At 45.8% G+C, this 19,215-nt stretch overlaps 3 protein-coding genes across 11 annotated transcripts in view; all 3 read right to left on the reverse strand.

Annotated features, from left to right (window-relative positions):
- Window positions 1-762: 762 nt before the first annotated feature.
- Window positions 763-5,677, reverse strand: lamp5 (lysosomal associated membrane protein family member 5). Its single transcript, XM_077016802.1, has 6 exons — window positions 5,090-5,677; window positions 4,551-4,723; window positions 4,153-4,284; window positions 3,839-3,956; window positions 2,695-2,883; window positions 763-1,373 (listed from the first exon to the last, which is right to left on the reverse strand). Exons 1-6 carry the CDS (start codon window positions 5,145-5,147, stop codon window positions 1,198-1,200), a joined length of 846 nt encoding a protein of 281 aa, XP_076872917.1. The 5' UTR covers window positions 5,148-5,677; the 3' UTR covers window positions 763-1,197.
- A 212-nt stretch (window positions 5,678-5,889) lies between these two features.
- Window positions 5,890-8,173, reverse strand: LOC143522871 (uncharacterized). Its single transcript, XM_077016801.1, has one exon. It carries the CDS (start codon window positions 7,836-7,838, stop codon window positions 6,276-6,278), a length of 1,563 nt encoding a protein of 520 aa, XP_076872916.1. The 5' UTR covers window positions 7,839-8,173; the 3' UTR covers window positions 5,890-6,275.
- Window positions 8,174-8,260: 87 nt separating this feature from the next.
- Window positions 8,261-19,215, reverse strand: part of plcb4b (phospholipase C, beta 4b) — a 48,668-nt gene continuing 37,713 nt past the window's right edge. For 4 of the 9 annotated variants that reach the window (XM_077016792.1, XM_077016793.1, XM_077016795.1 and 1 more), the window contains 13 exons: window positions 17,081-17,285; window positions 14,591-14,679; window positions 14,347-14,497; window positions 14,155-14,204; window positions 13,976-14,041; window positions 13,615-13,730; window positions 13,446-13,521; window positions 12,545-12,720; window positions 12,258-12,359; window positions 12,102-12,159; window positions 11,785-11,871; window positions 11,548-11,584; window positions 8,261-10,512 (listed from right to left, as the gene is read on the reverse strand). In XM_077016792.1, the coding sequence (XP_076872907.1) occupies window positions 10,424-10,512; window positions 11,548-11,584; window positions 11,785-11,871; window positions 12,102-12,159; window positions 12,258-12,359; window positions 12,545-12,720; window positions 13,446-13,521; window positions 13,615-13,730; window positions 13,976-14,041; window positions 14,155-14,204; window positions 14,347-14,497; window positions 14,591-14,679; window positions 17,081-17,285 (1,302 nt within the window). In that variant the 3' untranslated portion in view covers window positions 8,261-10,423. Of the gene's footprint in view, window positions 11,384-11,547; window positions 11,585-11,784; window positions 11,872-12,101; window positions 12,160-12,257; window positions 12,360-12,544; window positions 12,721-13,445; window positions 13,522-13,614; window positions 13,731-13,975; window positions 14,042-14,154; window positions 14,205-14,346; window positions 14,498-14,590; window positions 14,680-17,080; window positions 17,286-19,215 lie in introns of all 9 variants that reach the window. The other 5 variants (XR_013133159.1, XM_077016794.1, XM_077016799.1 and 2 more) reach the window with 5 other exon arrangements.

The raw sequence follows: 19,215 nt of genomic DNA on the forward strand, positions 1-19,215 counted from the left end.
CCAATTTGAAAGGCTTTTATATCCTGAAGTCCTTGTGAGGTCTGCCAAGTTTGGTTCAAATTGGCCTGTCGGGGGCGCTACAGTACCCAAAAACCTAAGAAAACATATAAACTCATGCTGCAATCTTGTTATGCAGAATACAGACAAGTAATTGGTCTTGTATGATCCAGATCAATAAGTTCTATAACATTGCAATTGCATCTTATAACAAAAAGTGCACTGCCTGACCAGAAATGAACCTTTTAATTCACCAAAATGTCATATTGCATTACTGAGATTAATGAGATATCAGTATGGTAGTACTTGGGCTCCATCTAGTGGCCAAACATCGGAACGGACTGAAAACTATTGCTCACATGAAACACCACACAAACACACACACAAAGCTGATCTCAGCATGTGATTTAGTTCTGTGATCTGACTCAATTTCCCAATACACATTATTTTGATCCTTTTGGGCCTTTAGTGCCCCAATTGAACCTTTTTTTGCACATTGATTTATTTGTGCATTTTTTCCACTCAAACAGCTTCTTTTGGGTCTAAAGGACCTATTGGGTCTATTGCCTATTGAAGCCAAGTGGCCTATTCGTGTGTGAACCCGCCAATTGCCGCTTGCGGCTATATTTATTATTATTATTATTATTAGTAGTAGTAGTAGTAGTGGTAGATAGGAGAACCCTGAAATAATTGCTCATTGGTCAGTAGTATGAAGGATGTATATGATGTTTTTTTTCTAATCAACTGTAAAAAAAAAATCTACATTTCTGAAATGGACACAAAATAATTTATTCTTAAATATAATTTGACAAAAACTGCATGATTTCATTTTTATAGCATCAAAAATACCTTCTGTATTTTTGTATATACCTTTGTTTCTTTTTAATAGACCTGAAGCAGCTTCAGTTTCGTTCATTGACACGTGAATGGCATCGTGTATTCAATCCATGTGTCAAATGTGTACTTTCATTTCCATGTAGCATTTTAACAGGACATTGAACATATGCAAAACAATAAATTCTGCAGACAAAACAGACATAAATGGCAAATGCAAGACATGGTGTTCAAAGTATGGTCTAATTAGTTACAGGGGAAGGAACAGCTCAGGAGGTCCCAGTATGTGGGGGCATAGTGTGCGCAAGTATCAGAGCCGTTCCCTTGGGGTGAGACGGGTCAGGGTGCACTGATGCATAAATGTCTTTACATGTTCTTGTAGAGTGAACGGTCCCGGGGCAGCTGGGACTGGGCAGCGGTGAGTTTCAGGTGGAAGTGGTAGATGGTGACGGTGATGACGATGATGAGACCCAGGATGAGGCCCAACACCAGGGGCAGCGCCTCCTCCAGCTGCTCCCGCTGATCTGTGATGCACTTGTAGGCTGCAACACAACAGGACAGGCGAGAGGGTCATGTGACTGGACAGGACAGGTGAGAGGGTCATGTGACTGGACAGAGCATGAACCAGAGAGGAGCTGAGAGTCATTCTCCTTATATAGTGTATGTATATATGTATATGTGCATATATATTATATACATATATATATAATATTTAAATGTTAAAAAATGTGACTGTGAATGAGATTTCTTATAAATATAATACAGCCTCTAGCTAAAAAGCCTCCTTTCTGTCTGTTCTGTTTTACTGTACAAACAGTTGAGTCCCTACAGGGCACAACTTCATCATCCAGTAGAGTCCAGCAATTCACCCCCCCCCCCCCCCCATTTCTAGATAACTGTCACACTGACATTCTCTCGTTCTCCCAGATATGGAATCAGAAGATTCCCTTTACCAGAGCTCTGCTGACATATTCAGATTATTACTGTGCTGCAGAAGTCGCCCTGTAAATTATTAGAGGACTAACTGAAATGCCTCATTGACCTCTGAATTAATGACAGATCTGGGTGTTTGTAAGAAGCATCCCCCTCACACGCTACTGGCATGGTACACAAACACAAAGGGAGGACACGTATTAGACGCCCTAAACATCCGCCTGTCCACATTCTCACAGTGCACTTTCCACACTACTCACTGTCTCACACCCACAGGGAGCAGAGTGACACGGGGCTGAAAGGTGACGCATCATCTCGGTGGACGGGGAACGGACTAGTAAATCATGTCCACTTAAAGGGAATAGAGCCGGCTGCCTCATTAACTGGGGAAGACTGGCACGCCGATAAACTCCTAATAACCTGGTGCCACGTCCTGGCTGCTCCAGTAAACTCTTCTGGCTGTTACTGCAAGGTGAAGACGGTGGTATAATATGACCACCACAACTCACCTGCCCAAGAGCGGCCGAGGGCAGAACGTTGATGTTGGAAGAAACATGCACAATGTTTAAACCCAAGAACACAATCAGCTGTAGTCAGCAAGATCCATTTATCAAAAGCACAAAAAAGCAGACTTGTTTTCCTCTTAACGATTCTGTACTTCCGACAAATATTCACACAAGGAAACAGAACTGGAAATGCAATCACTGAAGAAAAAATAAACTGTACAAAGTTATTGTTGCATTCAATTGTGATTACAACAAAACAGTAATGTGATACAGTGCATATATGGTTCTAGGGTGGATCTTGAACTCGGGTTGAACTGTATAGCTATGCAACAGAATATTTGACTGAACTGATATTATGTGAATGGACACGCTTGGTAAAACCTGCAGAGGTTGCAGTGGGGAAGGAGAGTGGTTGCATTCTTACGTTCACTGAACACAAAGTCACTCTTGATGCCAAAAGGCTGGATCTGGATGTCGGACATGTAGACGGTGATGCCCTTCTGATGATCACTGGAGAGGAGCGTGAGGGTCTGCTGGGCGGCGCACACGTACGAGCGGCCGGCTGGAGTCACCAGTGCTGAGAGGCGGTGGGTGCTGGCTGTGTGTTTCCCCGCTGTAGAGGACAATGAAGAAGAACACATCCACAGAGAAGTTAACCAACATGGAGGTATCTGCATCTTCACAGGAGGGGATCTGAGCATACTAGCCTTATGCACCCATGAAAATCTTGATTAATAGGACAAAATTAAATGCACTTGATTAAATTGACAAAAAAGGTCACACAAAAAAGCCCACGATGACACTGGTCTCTTACCCTCTCAAGACCACACTGTATGACCAAATTAAGACTTCATAAAGATGTCGGATGTGTCAGAATAATGAAGAAATCATTGAGAAATGGGCATAATATGTTAATAAAAATATGCTGGCTTCATACAACTCATTTGAAGTTGAAACGATTTGAGGTTATATTTATAGATGCTTTTGCAGTTCACCAGAATAAGTGTGGCAGTGTCATGCAGTGTAAGTGCCACAGCAAATGTGTGGGAATCACGTAACAATTTCAGGGACAATTATAAAATATATATTATATTATTATATATATTATTATTATATAATATATATATATATATATATATATATATATATATATATATATATATATATATATATATATATATATTTAAATTCTATATTATATCTAAATTATATATATATATATTACAAAAAAATAAATAGTCAAATTTTATACAAAAGCAAAGGCTGTTTTGATCAATCTAGTATGAAACGTGAGTTTGTCCATGAGATGGTCGCTGCATGATTGGATTCACTAAGGCGTAAAATAACTACAGACCAGGAAAAAATACCTATGAAGTCTTACGGACATATGAAGAAAAGATTTGCAGATAAAGAGAAAGACGGCAAAAGGCAACATCCAAGGTAATAATAATAATAATAATAATATAAAGTTAGTAATGTTAGTAATTACAATTCATAAAAATACAGTAAGGCAGATTTGCATGATGATAAAGTGTATTTTTCCAGATTCACTAGGCCGGTCTACGCACGGTTGTAAGCGTTGATGAAATGTGATGTCTCAGACGTGTCATAAACCAGCTGAACTTTGTTGATCTTCCATACTTCCGTTTCCTTTGCTTTACCATCGCTTCCCTTGGTACGTTTCTCCTAAACACATACACACAGACCCACACTCAGACACACACAACCAAACACAAAAACTAAGGAAAAAAGACAGTGTGGGCAAATGTCCAAATAATTCTTTTTCATCTGCATCTCCGGGGCAGAAGTCATCTTAATAAATTTGGGTAGTTTTTTTTACATGTGGTTTTTTTTTTTACCGATGTTGGAAAAGCTCGCGTACCTTTGAAAAGTAGATGCGAAAGGTGTATGCATTATTCATCCAAGAGACGTGGAGCTCTGCGTCCGTGTTCCCGCATTTCCCCTCTATCTCAGCCCCACGGGGAAGTACAAACGAAGCCTGCTCTGTAATTAACTGTGCATGGAGAAATTACAGTTGCGAAAATTGCGAACGACTACAAAAAAAAACTATTTTACACATACACATTGTGTTTTTCTCAACTCGTCATGAGATTAGTTCTCTTTTTTGGACATCACTATTCAGAAAAACAAGAGGAATCAAGAAAAACAAGAGGAAAAATATTCGTTGTGGGAAATATTGTTTTGTGAGTTTTGTGCATGAATAAAAAAAATTTCTGATGTTCCGTGGAAGCAAAAGGCGGTAGATAGGAAAAAACTTACGTCTATGCCATTCAGTGCAAGGACGTCATATGGGACTAAAAATCTAACCGCAAATTCTGCCATTAAGCAAGTTGTCCCGTTTTCACGCACGACAAAAATGTCTTTGTCAGGGTTTGTTGACAGCCCCGACAGGTTTTCAACTTCTTGCTCCGCAAAAACCCTTGACAGTAAACCTGCAAAAGAGGACGAAGCACCACCGTTCAACATGACGATATGAAACCATATAAAAGATGATCAGGTCGTGTTAGAAGCGGACAAAGGGGAACTAAATGACCCATTAACACCCCCTCTGCCCCCATTCAAATTATTTGCAAAGTACATTCAGGATAAAATAAGTTCTTATATCTACTATAATTTGTCTTTTTGTCACGACTCATTTAAATATGATTTTTTGTACGATTTTTTAAAACAAAACGGTAAAAAAGAGGAAACGTAATCGAATGTTACTAAATGAACTATTCTACGCCAGAGACTGTGCAACCTCTGGTAGAGTCACGACCGAATTAGCGTACCAGAAACTCTGATTCAGCACTACTTACGTAGGAGACAGAGGAAAACTCCGACGCTGTCCAGGGTGTTGAACCTGATCGACTCCATGCTGATAAAAGCACAGTCGTGGACAAAGACAAACTAAAGTGCTGGGTAAAAACGCGAACGGTAACAACACCGACACTCTGCTAGTCTTTAAGGAGTCACGCTCCGAGCATTGCAGATGCAGCAAATCCAGGTGTCGCCTATGTGAGGTAGCATCCGGTCACTTTTCAAAGCAAGTAGCCTTTTTTCGCTCCTCTACAAAGGTACGTTGCGACGTTCTAAAATAAGACGCAGTAAAGACACTAACGGCGGTAAAAACAAAACTAGTGCAAATAAAGGTCACTTCGCCTGCTCATTCCTACGAACAGTCAGCCGTATAACCGCAGTATGACAATGTTTAGTAGCTGAAGTTCCCGTCAAGTTTGGCCCAGCGAGGACGCACAACTAGTCCCGCAATGCCGTTGTTTCCATATCTGGGTTCTCAGCTGAGGCGATGGGGGGAGTAGGTGCACCCCCCCTCCTCACGCCAGCGTGTAGGGAAGGTTGCAGCTGCTGCGTGCGCGCGGGGTTCGAGACACGCTCTCCAATGCAGCGTTGTAATGTGTGAGCTCAGCCGTGCGAGGACAAAGATGTGTCCTTAATAACCCTGCCCACACCGTCTCTCTCACACACACACAAACACCCGTTCCAGTACGCTGATGGAGGAAATGCTCACACTCTCACCGGTCTTCTAATGAAATTAAATAGAAAAGGTGATCACATTTCACATTTTTCGATACCAGGACACCAAGATACGTATTTAGACTAAAATATTGATCGATGATACTTAAAGTGTCCCAGTGTGGGTAAAGATGTGTGACAGTCTCACTTTATCACATTTTATTAATCACTTAACACATCAACAGATTTGAGGCACATAAGCGTCAATAAACAAAGGTTTTGATAAAACCAAGTTCATTTCCTCTAGTCGTCTTCCAAACCACACTGTTTCCATGGGATCATACAGCCTACATCACTACATTACACAAAACGTTTAATAATAGGCTCTAAAAAGTATCATTACACATTTAATATACACATATGCCAAGTATATGTAAGTGTGTATACATATATACCATATATTACCAAGTGTAACTGCAGAATACAGACCGAAGGCTTAACCAATGATTCAGCTTCGACTGAATCACATGATCACTCCCAAGCGCTGTCAGAGTTCGCTTTGGACGGGGCGGCTTTAAAGTGAAAGTCAAATTCACATTTAACTGCGCTAATGCTGTCTATGCTTGGTTTACTTCCTACTTGGGAGTGGTTCTTCCCCAAGGGATGCGTGTCCGACCTTGCTAATACTCGCAAGGGCGTTTCAGTGTCCTCATTGTGCGTGGCACAACTTCCTTCGCGCGCCTCTTTGTCGGTCTTTTTGACATCCGGAAAAGTGAAGCGTCTTAACAATTTGCTACCGAGCAGAGAAAAGGCAGCGGATGTCTGAGGAACTGATAACTCCACGGGTTCGGCATTTGTCGACGAGTTGACGATTTTCAGTGTAGTTTTGCTTTTGCGCAATGGCTTTGGAGTCCGTTCGGAGGACGACGGGTTAAGTGCGCTTGTGGGTAAACTGCACCTCTTTTGATAATAGCGGTCATCAAATCGCTTTAGAACAAAATCGCACGGCACCTTTTTCGACCCGTCTATATCGGAGTCTTTTTTATGGGCTTTTCCAAGAGGAGTTAACAGGATGCCAAGCGGACCGGATGAAGAACTGTCCAGCATGGGTGTGGAAACACGGGTTCTGGACAAATGTTTTGATGGCCTTGGTGAATATAAAACGGAGGACTGAAGTTCTGTTCCTTTGGATAGTGGTGGGAGCTGAACGTTTATGCAGGTGTCCGTTTCTTCTCTCCAGTAATGGGGAGCGCGGCATCGCTGAGGGGGTTTTGGAGTGAAGACGCCGGAGAACAGACCGTCACCTTCCTTTTGAAACTCAATAGAATCCACTGACCTCATTTTCCCGCGTAAAACGAGGGCGCGCGTTCGACTTGAGCTGAACTGGAGCCGCATTCCGTCAACGGCTGAACTTTTGCTTTGTGGAGTAACTTCACGAAAGTCCTTTTTTTGCGTCACTCCAAGTTTGTCCTGTTGCCTTTGTTCGTTTTCACATCTCTCTTCGCTGGCGTTCAAATGTCCAAATACCTCACATAAGGCGTCGTTATTGTGAACTTTTTTGGAGTTGCACAATAACGCAGACAAACACTCCGTGTGTCCAAGGTACTTGGCCACTTCTACTGCGGAGTTGCCGACTCTGTTTTGTCGGTCTACTTGAAGACCTAACCTTTTGAAAGCTCTCACCAAAAACTCCACGATCACAGAATGCCCTGCCACAGCTGCGTACATGAGAGCGGTGTTTCCCCAAGTGTCGACCATCTCAGGATCCGCATTGTGTTTCACCAGCATTTTCACGGCATCTAAATATCCTTTCTCGCACGCGTAACTCAGTGCTGTGCGTCCGCTCTCATCTTGGTAGTTGACGTTAGCACCTTTCTGCAACAGGAGGTCCATGAACTTGGACCTCGCGTGCGAGTCTGGCAGGGACACGGACGAGATGAGGGGGGTTTGTGCTCCCTCACCTTTTGAGTCCACAATTTTGCCATCCAAAGCGTCCAGAATAAACCTGGCCAGGTGAACCTTGTCCTTTGAGATTGCTTCTAAAAGAATTTTTGTGTCAGTTTTAGAATCCGTCTTCTCGGGCAGCTTCAACATGTTATATTTTGATGGAGGATCTATTTTATTCAAGAACCACCTCGCCGAGGAGCAGGTCAAAGCGACCACTCTCCTGATCTGATGCTGATCGCTTCCCAAAACGCCTGCTGCGCACTTTATAGCGCGCGCTTTGGAGTTGCCAGGACAACCTAAATATCATTAGCAACACTTGTGTTGCTTCTAAAGGGCCGCATTAATAGCGCAATTATCAAAGGCACTTCAAAGAGAACACCGACCGCATGATGTGAATACATTTGGCAATTTATGAAAGCGCTCATTAGAAAAACAACATATTTAACTCATTCGGCACAAATGTGCAGTGTAACATTTTAATCCGTACTGACGACCGCATACTGTTTTTGCTCAATAGCCATTGTGAAATACAGACTGCTTCAGTATTCACAAAACCGATACAAACTGGGTTTCATTGAACACCTGGATAATTTATTGGTACACATACTATAAAACGGTATTAAAGTAGCAGACTAACAACAGGATTTTAGTACTTTCCATTGCTAGTTTGACAAATACAATATAAATACAAAAACACTCACAAATTGTTTGATTGACTAGCTGCAGAGAGCCCAGGAAACAAGAACAGTACAGATGACATTAAAAGCAACGTTGTTCTGCAAAAATAATCTGCTTTTTCTGCAAACTATATAGCAAAAGGGCTACATGAGTCACAACATTCAGCTAGTGCAAAAAGCCTAACTAATGAAATATAATCTTAACCTACCCACTACTGAATAATAGGTATATTTATATATTTATATATATTTCTGTATATAAATAATCCCTTATTTTGGCATTTTTCATTTGTAAAATAATTTAAACATCCTACCAGACATCAAGTGGCACATTTGTAAGCAATGGATTTAAGTTTAAAAGCACTTTGCTTATTCCGTTATAGATATGTGGTGAGAGAACCTTACATGCACCAGTCCTGATGTCACAAACTGGGCGGAGAAAGGAGAACCGAAATAACTTAGTGGTTTGCTAGGTGGCGTTTCCATGACAAATATGTACACACTACCTCAGAGCCCTTGGAAAATAAGCATACTGTTAAACCTTTTGGTTAAAGTAACTACATACATTCCAGTATATACAATATACTCTCTCTCTACTATGTACTAGAGTTCAACAGGAGACGTTTAGTATGAAGAAAAAAAAAAGTTGTATTTCAGTGTAATGGGCTCTGAATGTCGTTTGGAAACGATGTTGCTTCTGTAAATGAAGACTAATGTCTGCTTAAAAACCTGCAGGAGGAGCTGCCTTATCACACCACAGGTCTCGAGCTGTACCTCCTTCTCTTCAGGCCAAACCTCTGGTCTACCATGAACCCCAAAAGCTAAATGTGAGATTCTGCTAACTAGCACCTATTCCTTTAACCCCCAAACTGTTCATTGCAACAACTGTTTCAACAAAGACCCACAAATGGGGCGTCTGGGGTTAAAGGGTAAAATACATTTTTGTGGTTGCGAATACATTTTTCAGAGAGTGCAAGGAGGGAACTGGTGATTGCCAAACGTCTTAAAGTACCGCAGTGCTTGTAAAGCTCAGTGGTCAGAGCACATTGGGCATTTGGTTTGGGTCAATCACAGAACTTCAACACCACATGTGAACACACACAGTGTAACAGCAGGTACAGTGTCAGATAAGAGTCCGCAAATGCTGAACGAATCATAGTGGGTTTCCAAAACAAACACAGCTAACGGACTGCTAAAGGAAACCAAACCTGAATAATCCATTTTAATAATGAATTACAGTGATAGATTTGGGTAAACAGTTCATTTATTTTACCCAAGTCTTTTGAACAATTAAGCATAAGGGAACTTAAAAGTGTTTTTCCAAGAAACGTAGTGTAAAAACTTTGCCAACTGCTTTGTTTGGTTTTATTCACACCAGGACCTGTCGTGTTTGGTACAGTGTTTGGACATGTACATTCTTATTACAAGTGCTCTGCTGCTCACTCCAGGAACCTTTCACGGCCTCTACCGCATATAAAGTGCTCAGGATTATTTTACTCCACTCTTGTGTAACATATCGTTCACAAGTTTGTGCTGACATAAAACAAACTAAAATCTTTTCAGTTCATACCTCTATTTTTGTCTGGTGCTGCTACTATAAACTAGTACCACTGAGACAGAAGTTAAAAAGGTTTACAAAGAACACTTCTGAGTTCTGTTTGTCTGGGCCGCTGGGAGGAGCCCGTGGCTGGCGTGGGGCGTGGTTCGTACCACGCAGCACGGAGTGTGGGAGGGGCCACAGCTGGCTCCGCCTCTCCAGGGGCTGGGCTGCTCGGGGAGACTGCAGGCCACAGTCACGTCAGCGGGAGGATCTCTGTCTCTGCAGTGAAGGCTGATTGCAGACAGAGGTCGACATTAACGGACTGCTGGGATACGGGTGGAGGTGGAAGCGGAGACGGGTGGAGCGTTATTTTTAGATCAGTTCTTGATGGAGTTCCTAGGATACAGACGGAGACCGAGAAGGAGGTTCAGAGCAGTTGAAGAGGACGACTTAAGGATTTCCAGATGGGGAGCTCATGAAGGCGGCATACTGGAGGGAGCCTTTCTCCGTGTTCCTCAGTTGACGGATGGAGCGGTTACACCACTGTGGCTGGTCTGCGGTCCATCTCCGCCTCCAGCCGCACCATCTGCTGCATGTCCTTGGCCTGGAACGATCAGATGAGGCACAAACCTTCAGCTTCAAAGCATGACATCTCAGTAGCTCAGCCCGGATCCCCTTCACACGCCCAGCAGTGAGGAACATCTCCGCCCTCCCCTGGAAGTCTCATGAGAGAACTGATGGAAGCTTTTAGACTCTGAGCTCAGGCCTCTCAAAATAGTCTTCGTACTACACAAAGACTGAATGTTGTCCAAACACATGTATAACTAAATATAAGCACAGTAACATTTAAATCCTGTGGGGACATTCACTGGCCATTCAGCCAAGGTGATTTGTAACAGCAAGAGATATTTTTCACATGAATTCTGCAAACCAGGAGTTTTTCCAGTAAAATGTGAGTTTGTGAAATAACCTCCCTCAGTATGTTGCGTGGTGGTATGAGTCAGTGCCAGATGACTCACTGCCTTTTGAACACTACAGAGTTCTTCCGCTTCTGCCCTGAGGAACAAGCTGAACCTGCTCTCTTCCTTCAAAGTCTCCAAACTGATCTGCAGGCAGCAGGGACTCTTACAAAAGACCCAACGCACAGAGCTGCAGGGTCCCGGCAAGAACTCGTTTTGGGACTCGGTATGGAAAGGCTGGTCGTGTTCAAACTGCAAAGCAGTGCTGAACTACAAACCCACGAGTCTTCCATGTTGTTCGGCAGACTGGTAAAGGACTCGGGGCCAAACAAAGTCACTGCTGCGCAAGTTAGCTGTCTCCAGCTTTGGAGATGCAGTAGAACTCTATGGTACCAGTGGCCTAACGCAGTGGTTCTGTCCCAGAGACATCACTACTCTGCATCTCAGGGGTTTTATTGTAGTCCATCATGCCGGATTCAACTCATGTGCAGGTTGCTACTTTTCCGTGCATGAACACTGAAAACACAAAACAATGCATCGTGTAGGACTTATGACAGAAAACGACATATTTGATCTCATCGGTCCATTCCAGCCAAACGTTACGCATGTGTGTGTATGGTAGTGAAGAAATGAGCAGCGGTTCAGTGCGGTGAATATTGGGCTGTGATGACGGCGCCTACCTTGACTCTGAGAGTTTGCATGACGTGATTTCAAAAGCTGTGGCAAAAAAAAAACAAGCAAATCATACGTAAATGGATGGGCTCAGGGACACATGTACAACATGTGCGCAATGGAAGACGTACACCAACCGAAAGACAGGAGCCGGTGCGAGGGGCGGAGCCACAGGCCTCAGCTCCACCCACACACGCCTGCCACTCGGCAGGACCGTGGCGGCTGCGACAGGTGCGCTGTCATACCTGCTCGTTGAACTTCTCCAGCTTCTCCACCTGCTCACGCTGGGACTTCTGTAGCTGCTCCAGCTCTTTAGACTGTTTCATAGCCAACTGAGGGGTCACACAACGCCACTTAACACACCGGACACTTCAAAATACCCAAATACACAACATTCCACTCCTTCATTTTCATTATGGCACCATATGATCAATATAAATATTTCTATTTCTTCTTCTTCTGCAGAAAAATTAATAGCATCTCATTAAATCTATTTCATTCCAATGTGCTCATTTCATACGAACAAATGGTTTTTGTCTTTCTAATTAGGGTAGAAACTGACCCTTTTTCGTTCTTCGAGGAACTTCTTTGTGTTACTGCTGTTCAGCTCCCGAACTCTCCTGTGAAGTAAACGACAGGAAGGTTAAAGGTCAGAGTCCCGCTGCCCGGTGCTGGTCATGCTCCTTCAGGGCAGGGGATGGCGGGACAGTCTCCATACCGCTCTCTCTCAGCTTTGTTTTTGATACTCTTGTCCTGACTGATGGCTTTGCTGTTTTCCATAGACGATTTTGCCTGATTAGCCTTCATGTCTTTGCTCTGTCTGTGTAGATGAGTCAAAAAAAGAAAAATGAATTATTACCAGCTTACTTCCTCAGTTACATTAGACCACCCCCCCCACCACACACACACACACACACACACGTACCCACACACACGCACGCAGGCACGCACACACACCCACACACAGACAAACACACACACAGCCAGACACACAGCCACACACACCGTTCATGGATGAGTTTGAGCTGCAGCGTCTGCTGCTCCTGGACGGTGGACAGTAGTTTCTTCAGATGCTCACACTGCTGGGCCACATGGGCATCCTTCATCTCCTGCTCCTCCGTGCTGTGGCTGTCAATCATCTCGCTCCACTCCTTCGTGTGCTGGGCCACAATATCCTTCACCTGCAGGGAGGACCCAGGTGCTCTAGTGCATGGAAACTCACTCACTCACACACATTTACCCCTCACCACTGTACTTTCACTCTCTATGATTCTGCCCAAAGAATTCCACTGCTCTAAAGATATAACGGGCATGAAAGACACCGAGAAGAAATGGACCCGGTACTCGTCAGGTTTGACAGGAGTCATATGACCGTTCTGCACATGCTCACTGAGAAGCTGCTTCTTTGGCTCCTCCTCCAACATGGCCGCACCAACCCGCCATGTTCGCTACTGTCGTACCTGCCGTCTGAGTGGCCTCAGCTTCTGTACGCCGTGTTCTTTAATCCATATACGCATTTCTAATTAAATCCATTCACAACTATGGTTTTCTAAACCATATGTGTATTACAATAACCATATGTGTATGTGTATTATGAATGCATATATTTAGACTTACATACACTAAAAATCTATAACCTGCTGTTTTCTAAACAGGTTATTCCTAAAACAGGCCACACAAAACATGGCCCAATTCTGCAGAGAACAAGACGAGTGACTCTCAGTCCCCCAACTTCGAAGTACACAGATCTGAGAGGGGCAGGTTGGGTCAGCTGGAGACGACATGGGGGCGATGCACTGACCACTCGGTGCAGAGGGCTATTTCAACTGCTTCACAGTGTCCAGCATCCTGGATCCTGGTCAAGTCCTATAAAGAAGGAGGCCGGGTCAGCCCCAGGGCAGCGTACCTTCGCTTTGTGGTCTGACGTGAGCGTTTCCACCTTTACTGCAGTCTCCTTCTTTAAGTCCAAACAGTTGTTTTCCCTGTGAGGAATCAGACAACGCCGGGTTACTGCATGCAAGCTGCTTCCTTCCTTAAGCTGCTAAAGCTTTTAGATTTTTAGCAAGTTGAACTACCCCCTCTTCTTAATGGCTTTTTCTAGCAGCTTCTCCAATGTAAATTTCTCTTTATCGTGTTGTGCCACCATTTTGTCCACTTGGGTACAGTGGGACTTCTGTATGGCGTTGTGCTCCTGTAAGCACAAGTGACATTCAGACTCTTAGTCTCGAACATTTCAATGAAGGTCACAGTCACTGCGTTTTACAACATTTCCTCGTTTATCAGTGAAAGCGGTCCAATGTCACAGACTACAACAAACAAGACTTCTCTGAGGAGGAGACCATCTCTAACAGTTCTGCTAAGTGTGCACCCACACGGGCAAATGATCACAGAAGTACTGACATCATTGAGGACGTTCAAAGCTTCAGAAGTACTAACCTTTGCGTGCCTTTTCTTCAACGTATTCAGTTCTTTCTGTTGCTTCTTGATCAGTTTAATATAAATCTAAAAAGAGAACAGAAAAGTCTAAAGTTTCCCAGTGCTAACTGACTCATTAAACTGACATCACAACTTCCTATGGTAATATCGCTTCCCACGGTCACCTCCATACGTCTCACCTTCATCTGCTTCAAGTCCTCGATAGTCACTGGGTGAACCAGCGTGGAATCTGTGAGCACAAGCAATAAGCTGATGGGCAGAAGTTCTTATAGATTCATATATATCATTTTGTCATGACGTGAGACCAGCAACATCTCGTCCTTGGTATAGGTGTGAGAGACCCAGTCTGACCCAGTTCTGGAGCCCCTCACCTTTCTTGTTGTCGCTACAGCTGTTGAGGATGGCGGTGGATGTCTGGCCCATGTCCGAGCTGGTCTGGGGGGTCACGTTAGCCTTCACCTGGTTCACCTTGCCCTTCTTGTCATTCTTGGAGCTCTCGTTGGGCACGTCTGCGATGTCGCTCTGTGTTTTAAAGGGCGTGTTTGCTCAGCACAGGAGACGCAGGCTCGGTCTGAGCCACGCTGTGATGGTTGAGGAGTGCGAGAGTTATCATACCGTCTCAATGCCAAGGGCTCTCATTTGGTCAGCTCTCTTCTCGGCTATGGAGAGGAACTTCTTCGGGTCGGAAAGAGCGTCCACAATTTCTGGACGAGGGACAGGGAACACACTAGCGTCAACATGACAAAAGGCCACAACAGTTAGTGAGCAACAAGTGCACTGTGGTTCATCTAGGTGTTGTGCCCTCCCTTTACCCCCACCACAAATAAATAAACAAGTCCATCCAGAATTAATATCTTCTGAACATCAATCACAAGTGAAAAGTTGCATAATTTTATGGCAATGAATAAAGAACTGAAAGGGGCTCCAGTTCCAGTCCAGGTTTCTGTGGTCATTGTCCACCGTCCTCAGCCAGCAGCATCTTCACCAATAAATCAAACCGCAAACCACGTAGCAGAACAAAGACCCAGCTGAGAGAGAGACAATGAACACACACACACACTCATGCACACGCTCACACACACACACACACACACACACACACACACACACACACACACACACACACACACACACACACACACACACACACACCTCCCAGCTGGCCATTCTTCAGGCTAATTAAGCTCCTGTATTCAAGGGCCTTATTCTAACCTCTGAAATGAGAAAGAACACGAACATCCAGGACTCTGCTGCTTCAGCTCAGGGACAAAAGGGAAGAAACCACTCTAGGTCAGACACACACACACACACACACACACACACACACACACACACACACGCGCGCGCACGCACGCACGCACGCACGCACGCACGCACGCACGCACGCACGCACGCACGCACGCACGCACGCACGCACGCACGCACACACACACACACACACACACACACACACACACACACACACACACACACACACACACACACACACACACACACACACACACACGCACACACGCACACACGCACACACGCACACACGCGCACTCACACGCGCACTCACACGCGCACTCACACGCGCACTCACACGCGCACTCACACGCGCACACACTCGCGCGCACACTCTCGCGCACACACACTCATGCACACACTCGCACTCTCACACACTCATACGCGTGCACACACATTCACGCACACGCGCACACGCACACACGCGCACACAGTACAAACATGCACACAGTACAAACACACACAGAGTACAAACACACACAGAGTACAAACACACATGCACGCATACGCAGTACAAACACGCGCACACACACGCACTCAGGCACACTCGCGCACACACACACACACACACACACACATGCATGCACGTACGCCCACACGTACTCACGCGCTCTCACGCACATTCACGCACACTCTCTCGGACTCGCGCACGCACACACACACCCCCCATCTGGATATATGTGGGTCATGACTGTGGGGTAAAGATATGCTCTGAATAACTTGGATGACTGGAGACAGGTTTCAAGGGCATGCCAGAGGTGATCATGCCAGAGGTGATCAGGCCAGAAGTGATCAGGCCAGGGGTGATCAGGCCAGGGGTGATCAGGCCAGGGGTGATCAGGCCAGGGGTGATCAGGCCAGGGGTGATCAGGCCAGGGGTGATCAGGCCCGAGGTGATCAGGCCCGAGGTGATCAGGCCCGAGGTGATCAGGCCCGAGGTGATCAGGCCCGAGGTGATCAGGCCCGAGGTGATCAGGCCCGAGGTGATCATGCCAGGGGTGATCAGGCCAGGGGTGATCAGGCCAGGGGTGATCAGGCCAGGGGTGATCAGGCCAGGGGTGATCATGCCAGAGGTGATCATGCCAGAGGTGATCATGCCAGAGGTGATCAGGCCAGGGGTGATCAGGCCAGGGGTGATTTGGAGTAAAATGATAAACAGCGTGTATATGAATAGGGCAGTCATAAACCTCACATAAATAATTACATTCATACACCCAGCCTGGCATACAGCGGCTTGCTGTAGGTTACGAAATCATTACTTACACTAAAGTACATATTATATACAATTCCACAGCAATAATTCGGCCTAATTTCATGCAGTGTTAAATATGATTGATGTGTGCAGTGTGGTGGCGTGATGGGGCTCGTCGTGGTCAGTTGTAGGATCACACAGGCCTTCATCTGTCCTTCTGAGCAGAACCCCGTACAGGAGCCTGCAGAGGGCCAAACTAGCCTGTGTTAGAAGAGTATGTGTGCTGCATTAACAGTGTATGAGTGTAAGAGTGTGTGTGTGTGTATGGGTGTGTGTGTGTGTGTGTGTGTGCATGGGGGGTGTGAGTGGATGGGGGCGGTGTGTCACAGTGTCCAGCATCAGGTACGTAGGTATGAGGGTGTGTATGTGTGTGTGTGTGTGTGTGTGTGTGTACCTCCAAAGCCGTCAGGTACGTAGGTATGAGGGTGTGTATGTGTGTGTGTGTGTGTGTGTGTGTGTGTGTGTGTGTGTGTGTGTGTGTGTGTGTGTGTATGTGTGTGTGTGTGTATCTCCAAAGCCGTCAGGTACGTAGGTATGAGGGTGTGTGTATGTGTGTGTGTGTGTACCTCCAAAGCCGTCAGGTACGTAGGTCTTGAGCACGATGCAGCAGAAGACGGTGGGCAGAGAGAGGGGCTTGTTACCCTCATTCCTCAGGGAAATGTGTCTGTATCCTGCCTGCAGTCCGTCCAGGGGGAGGATCCTCTGGCCAATCAGCTTATTATTGTCATCGTACACGGCGATCCTCAACACGGCCAGGTCAGGCAGGATGACCTGTGCTCACAGAGGACGGAGGGTTGTCGCCCGGCCTGACATGCAGACGTGCAGAGAATGTTTTTAAGGCTTCGTGACCATGGCTACCAGGCAGGAGCGAACGAGTGCAGAGAGAGATCAGTGCTGTAGAACACTTCACTGACACATGCCTTACAGCGTAAACAAAGAAATATGAATTACCCCTTTTATGAATCATAAGTGCTGCCATCATCTTCCCCACCCCCAGGGCCCAAGCTCCTCCTCGTGAAGCACACCCACCTCCAATAGGAATGGAGAGGAGGAGGAGCCTAGCTTATGCTGACGTTATGAAGGCTCCGCCTCTTCCAACGTTACAGCATGCAAACTTGTGTACTTTCCCTGGGAGAGTCAGCTGCCGGCACGGCGGAGGGGGAGGGGCTGACCATGGCACACGCCCACCAGGTTGACTGGTCCACTCAACTGGTCCACCCAACACCCAACTGGTCCACTCACGCGTCTCCCAGTGAACATCCTGCCACCTCAGTCCCAGTTTACAGCTTCACCAGTGACTACACACAGGTCAATGCGCTACGGACTCCACAGCTGGGAGGGACACTGGCCAACCCTGAGACAGCAGCAGAGACGGGAGCGCAATGCTGCAGGACACGTGCGGGACACCTGCAGTGAAACCCAGCACTGCAGATCAGGGAGAGCAGCTCGGTGGGGGGGTTTGGGGGGGGGGGGGGGGGTATGTTAAAAAGAAGACAGGTTTCTGTAACACATCAAGCATCCACTAAATTCAGACGCGTCTAGCTGTGTGTACGGTGGCCTGTGAGGTCACACTTGTGTCACCCAACTCCATCTTTACGTGTCAGTAACTGCAGAGAGGGAGGGTCACGAGCACACAGGTGCAGCCGCACGCCTCACTGCTGGGTGAACACGTGTGTTAGCAAGCACACGCTTGTGCACACACACTTAATAGAGAACGCAAGAGATGGAACTTGAGCTATATTTATATGCAAATGAGAATGGTTGTCTGTTAATGCTGGTGTGTGTAATATTATCATGGTGTTGGAACTGATGATTCAAGGTTTAGTATCTTTTGATGAAGTGACTATTTGTTTTATATCTTTGTACATCTTTGTAACAGCAGGGCTGATTGTGTGTGTGTGTGTGTGTGTGTGTGTGTGTGTGTGTGTGTGTGTGTGTGTGTGTGTGTGTGTGTGTGTGTGTGTGTGTGTGTGTGTGGGTGTGTGTGCATGTACGGGAATGAGGGACGCGGGGTTAACAGCAGTCAGCGTATGAGTGTCTGTGTATATGTTGTGTGTGTGTGTGTGTGTGTGTGTGTGTGTGTGTGTGTGTGTGTGTGTGTGTGTGTGTGTGTGCACCGAGCAGGCAGCACTGCGGCAGTGTGATTTATAGCCTGTGCTGGAGTCTCCGTGTCATGCCTGAGAGAGTCTTCTGTTCTGCTGGCCTCAGCAATAATAGCCTCAGCCCCCCCCCCTCCTCACACAATAAAACGCTTCAACACTCTGGAGCTGTGGAGAATGGAACAGTGGTGATGCTTATAGTGAATGGGCTGGACTGTAAATAGTCACGGACCTGCTAATGCTGCAAACCCTCCTGATGCTTACGGACGTGCCTCTGTCACAAGGCTGCACGTCGGATTCACCCGCACCTACTCGTGTACACACACCTACACCTACACTTTACAATCTTAATTTTTGATTACATTTTTCTTGAGCCAAACCAAACTGGTAAATGCAATCAGATATCAGTACAATCAGACCTTTTTTAAATGAATCAACCTCTTTGACCTCATTCACTTTCGCTCTGTCTGCTGCTGCTCGGTGGGGTTCTCCACCCTCACACACACACTACTCCACTCTCACACACACACTACTCCACCCTCACACACACACTACTCCACCCTCACACACACACTACTCCACTCTCACACACACACTACTCC

The sequence above is a fragment of the Brachyhypopomus gauderio genome, chromosome 9 (genome assembly GCF_052324685.1).
Source record: "Brachyhypopomus gauderio isolate BG-103 chromosome 9, BGAUD_0.2, whole genome shotgun sequence".
Taxonomy (NCBI): Eukaryota; Metazoa; Chordata; class Actinopteri; order Gymnotiformes; family Hypopomidae; genus Brachyhypopomus; species Brachyhypopomus gauderio.

Bases quoted from the DNA above. Each gene is read 5' to 3' on its own strand.
- lamp5 (XM_077016802.1), bottom strand. From the start codon at position 5,147: ATGGAGTCGATCAGGTTCAACACCCTGGACAGCGTCGGAGTTTTCCTC. The intron at 4,285-4,550 runs GTAAGTTTTTTC...CTCCATGCACAG, and splicing joins TTGCACTGAATGGCATAGAC to TTAATTACAGAGCAGGCTTC. The intron at 3,957-4,152 runs GTACGCGAGCTT...GTATGTGTTTAG, and splicing joins TTCGCATCTACTTTTCAAAG to GAGAAACGTACCAAGGGAAG.
- LOC143522871 (XM_077016801.1), bottom strand. From the start codon at position 7,838: ATGTTGAAGCTGCCCGAGAAGACGGATTCTAAAACTGACACAAAAATT.